At 47.6% G+C, this 4,564-nt stretch overlaps 1 protein-coding gene across 1 annotated transcript in view; it reads right to left on the reverse strand.

Annotated features, from left to right (window-relative positions):
• FOXO4 (forkhead box O4) overlaps nucleotides 1-3,621 on the reverse strand; it is a 15,039-nt gene extending 11,418 nt beyond the window's left edge. The window contains exons 1-2 of the mRNA XM_009331747.1: nucleotides 3,607-3,621; nucleotides 1,744-2,985 (exon numbers count right to left, since the gene is read on the reverse strand). Coding sequence (XP_009330022.1) covers nucleotides 1,762-2,985; nucleotides 3,607-3,621 — 1,239 coding nt within the window. The 3' untranslated portion in view covers nucleotides 1,744-1,761. The remainder of the gene's footprint in view (nucleotides 1-1,743; nucleotides 2,986-3,606) is intronic.
• Between the last annotated feature and the right edge of the window lie 943 nt (nucleotides 3,622-4,564).

Raw genomic sequence — 4,564 nt, forward strand, 5'->3', positions numbered from 1 at the left:
AGTGATCGTGCCCCTGTACTCGGCACTGGTGAGGCCGCACCTCGAATACTGTGTTCAGTTTTGGGCCCCTCACTACAGGAAGGACGTTGAGGTGTTGGAGCGTGTCCAGAGAAGGGCAACGAGGCTGGTGAAGGGTCTGGAGAAGAAGTCTTATGAGGAGGGGCTGAGGGAACTGGGACTGTTTAGTCTGGAGAAGAGGAGGCTGAGGGGAGACCTCATCGCTCTCTACAACTAGAAAGGAGAGAAAGGAGGCTGTAGCAAGGTGGGTGTCGGTCTCTTCTCCCAAGTAACCCCCGATAGGATGAGAGGAAATGGCTTCAAGTTGCGCCAGGGGGGGGTTAGGAGGTGGGGGTCGGTCTCTTCTCCCAAGTAACAAGCGATAGAACGAGAGGAAATGGCCTCAAGTTGCGCCAGGGGAGGTTTAGATTGGACATGAGGAAACATTTCTTTACTGAAAGAGTGGTTAAACATTGGAACAGGCTGCCCAGGGAAGTGGTTGAGTCACCATCCCTGGAGGTAAAAAGACGGGTAGATGAGGCACTTAGGGACACGGTTTAGTGGGCATGGTGGTGTTGGGTTGACGGTTGGACTCTATGATGTTAGAGGTCTCTTCCACCCTTAATGATTCTATGATTCTAATTTCACAGTCTCCATCATTTTGAAGCTCAAGGGCTTCCCACAACTGAAGCAGTATCTGCAATTTGCCCTTACTTCTTCCTGATCAGCTGGCCAGTATTAGGGGTTGAATTTACAACAATAACAAATACCAGATCTGCCTCCTAAACAGGAAATATTCTTGGCAAGGCTTCCACTTTCCAACCAATATCCAGGCTATGCTCCAGTCCATAAAAGAAACTGTCCATTTTCTGTTAGCTGAGCTCCAAGTTGAATTACGCCTTCAGCTCCATTTCTCTAATTCTTCAACTGCCTCAGTGGTTAAAGAGCTTCAAATCAGGGTGTCACACTCTCAGAGAATAAGACATTTCTAACTCTTGTTCTCATATACACTATTTGCCAAACTGACCCTAGAAATTTTTGTGCAAATATGAAAGATAGCTGAAGAGGCAGCTTTGCCATCTCCATCCACACTGCATATCCTCCTGTTTCCCATTCCAGTAATGGGTACATAAGCAATTCAGTAGTTAATGCTGATGAACCAGCTTACCAGACTTTACAGACACTATCCCAGATAAGGGAAGGGCAGAAGGTCTGACAACTGAGAGTGATTGTGTCCTGCTACACACTGGGCAAAGCAGGCAGTCATGACAGAGATGCTTTGCAACTACACATACTAGAAAATTCTGCAAGGATAATAATAACCTGGACAGAAACACAACGTGTGCTTGGCTCAGTTCAACCGTTCTGTATATATAGGATCATGTCTTTATTTATGGAATCAGCATATGCTCTCATGTCAACTTCAGAGTTATAGGCATTGCATGGCAGAGACCGACATCCTGTAACACAGTCATCTTTGGTAACGAGAGACAACAGGAGTTTAATGGAGTAGAGCAGCAACCTGAATGAAAGGAGTTTACTACCTGGTAAGTTAAATCTACCTACCTTTACACAGCTTTTTCTCCTTCTAAAAGGGAATGTGGCTCTCCCAGAAGCTTTTTACTCAAAGAGCACCTGTGTTTCCAAAGAGGTATCTTTAACTGCTGCAGAGCTGGGCACAGGAACCATCCCAGACAGGGCTGTTCCCACTATAGAGCTGTAGCTTTTGACGTTAACTACACCTACCTTTTTGTGCTCCTGAAATTAACTTGGTACCCAGGTATGGTTGGAGGCCTGTGAAGTGCTGGGATAGCTGGGAGTAGACAGAATGGGTTCAAAATTAAAGTCCAGTCCTTCTCCATCCATGAGTTCACTGTTGATTATGTAATCCATATCACATTCAAGGTTCTCCATGTACATGTCAACATCCAGGTCAATGGGCAGCCTGTCCTGGTTCAATCCCAAGGGAGCAGGACTAGCAGAAGAAAGAAGCAGTGGACTGCCCAGCTGAACCGACTGGGCAGTTGTTGCAGAAACTGGAGCCTTCAAACTGGTGATGCTGGCAGTGTTTTGAGGAGATGTTACTATGGGAAGGGTTGATGGCAAAACACTGGCACTGACTGGTTCTGCCTGCTGCTCTGTAGGCTTTGCTCGTGTATTGCCTGAGCTCATCTTACTCTGGGCAGCTTGTCCACCTAGAAGCAGAAGAGTTCGGCTGCTCATCCTGTTACCAGTCTGTGGCAGAACTGGATCCACCTGAGTCATCATAACATCCCTTGGTGGCGGAGAGCTGGGTGTCAGAAGAGCTTCCAAGGTCTGAGGGGCAGAGAAATGGCTGACAGAACTTTGCAGCGAGATATCAACAGGGTTAAACAGGGAATTGCTGAAAGTAGTGGTCTGACCAGCTGCATTCGGGCTCCGCAAAGAAAAGCTGGAATCTCTCTGGATCTGACCACTTGAGGCAGATTGCTGGGTAGATAACACAGATGAGCTGGGAGACATCAAATTTAACCCATCAATGAGTTCAAGCTCCTCAGTCACAGTTGGTGGAACATTGCTGGATGCACTGGAGTACACTAGAGAAGGAAGCAGCTCTTCATCGTGGAGGTCATCCTGCTCTGTCAGGATAGGAGAAAGCCTGGCACTAATGGTGCTTGCATTGGAACTGGTTCGAGGCCGGAAGGTGTTCCACACATCAGAGTCCTCATTGCTTCTTGCGGATGGGCTCCCAGGCCACTTCGGGAATTGGGAGCCAGGACTGTCAGCAGTGGATTCTGGAGCAGACTGGAGAGGAGGCTTCTTTTTGGATGCTTTACCTCTGACTTTTGCAAGTTTGCTGCTGTTGTCCATGGAGGCAGCTCTTCTTCTTGGTGCTTTTCCACTTTTACCACCCTCAGGATTGAGCATCCACCAAGAGCTCTTCCCTGTGGCTTCATTATGGACTTTAATGAACTTGCTGTGCAGGGACAGGTTATGTCTAATAGAGTTCTGGGAAAAAGAAAACAAAACAAGGTAAGAGGACCTGACAGTTGACACACCTCCCACCTAGAAACCTCAAAAGCATAAACGCATTCAGACAGTATCCAGAGAAGAAAGTTATAACAAAGACCTACCCATAAAAAAAAATGCTATTTCTGCTCAAACATGCTTGAAAGCACTAGCAAGCAGTACCATGTCTCACTGCAGCACCAAGGGTGAAACTACCATGACAACTAGCAGCTTCCAACCAGCAAAATACTAACACAAAAGAACTTTTCAAGACCATACAGAATCTGCAAAAACTAAGCATATCAGAGCAAGTAAGCAAATTCCCAAATACAGCTTGCAACTTCAACATGAGTCTAACTGAATTTGAGCTAATGCTGCTCTCACCCGTCTGCCAACCCCATTAGCCAGCATAAGCCTTGCTGAAGTTTTTAATTTTTATATGGCTAGCTTTCAGACGGATTCAAGCACAGCATAGCAGTGAATCACATAGACTGGGTGAAGAGAAATGGCAGAACACTTCTAATTCAGTACACTCATTACCATCTTCATCCCAAAACCAGAGAAACAAGAGAAACTTTGTGGAACAAGAGTCCTAGTAATCCTGGATCCTGCCAGCCTCACTCTGCAAGGAGGCATTACGCTTTCCTCTGTGCGTTTCTAATGGGGTAAGATCTTCAGTGGACAGTGCGCTCCCACACAATACACACCAGTTTTAGCCTCTCCCATCTTTCCATTTGGCAAGGCACACATTCCTTGCCTCTCCCAACCCCCTTCTTTTGGTTTCGCTTTGCTGGAAACTGTAAGCTAACGTATCTGTACACCATCGTCAAACTGAATTTCCATCCTGCAACTGATAAACTCCTTGGTATTTTAGAATCAGCAAGCAATCTCATTGTTTGAGCAGATGCTCCATAAACTCCCCTTTGAGGTCCATGTCATGCATTTGTTTGATATTTGCATTTAACTTGTTCAGATGGTCAAATTACACATCACATTGTGGCAAATGGAGTTAAATCCAGTTAGTGGCCGGTCACGGGCGGTGTTCCCCAGGGCTCAGTTTTGGGGCCGGTCTTGTTCAATATCTTTATCAATGATCTGGACGAGGGGATCAAGTGCACCCTCAGTAAGTTTGCAGACGACACCAAGTTGGGCGGCAGTGTTGATCTGCTCGAGGGTAGGAAGGCTCTGCAGAGGGACCTGGACAGGCTGGATCGATGGGCTGAGGCCAACTGTATGAGATTCAACAAGGCCAAGTGCTGGGTCCTGCACTTCAGCCACAACAACCCCATGCAGCGCTACAGGCTTGGGGAAGAGTGGCTGGAAAGCTGCCTGGCGGAAAAGGACCTGGGGGTGCTGGTTGACAGCCGGCTGAACATGAGCCGGCAGTGTGCCCAGGCGGCCAAGAAGGCCAATGGCATCCTGGCCTGTATCAGAAATAGTGTGGCCAGCAGGAGCAGGGAAGTGATCGTGCCCCTGTACTCGGCACTGGTGAGGCCCCACCTCGACTACTGTGTTCAGTTTTGGGCCCCTCACTACAAGAAGGACATTGACGTGCTGGAGCGTGTCCAGAGAAGGGCAA

This window comes from Pygoscelis adeliae, unplaced genomic scaffold, assembly GCF_000699105.1.
Source record: "Pygoscelis adeliae isolate BGI_AS28 unplaced genomic scaffold, ASM69910v1 Scaffold79, whole genome shotgun sequence".
In the NCBI taxonomy this organism is placed as follows: Eukaryota; Metazoa; Chordata; class Aves; order Sphenisciformes; family Spheniscidae; genus Pygoscelis; species Pygoscelis adeliae.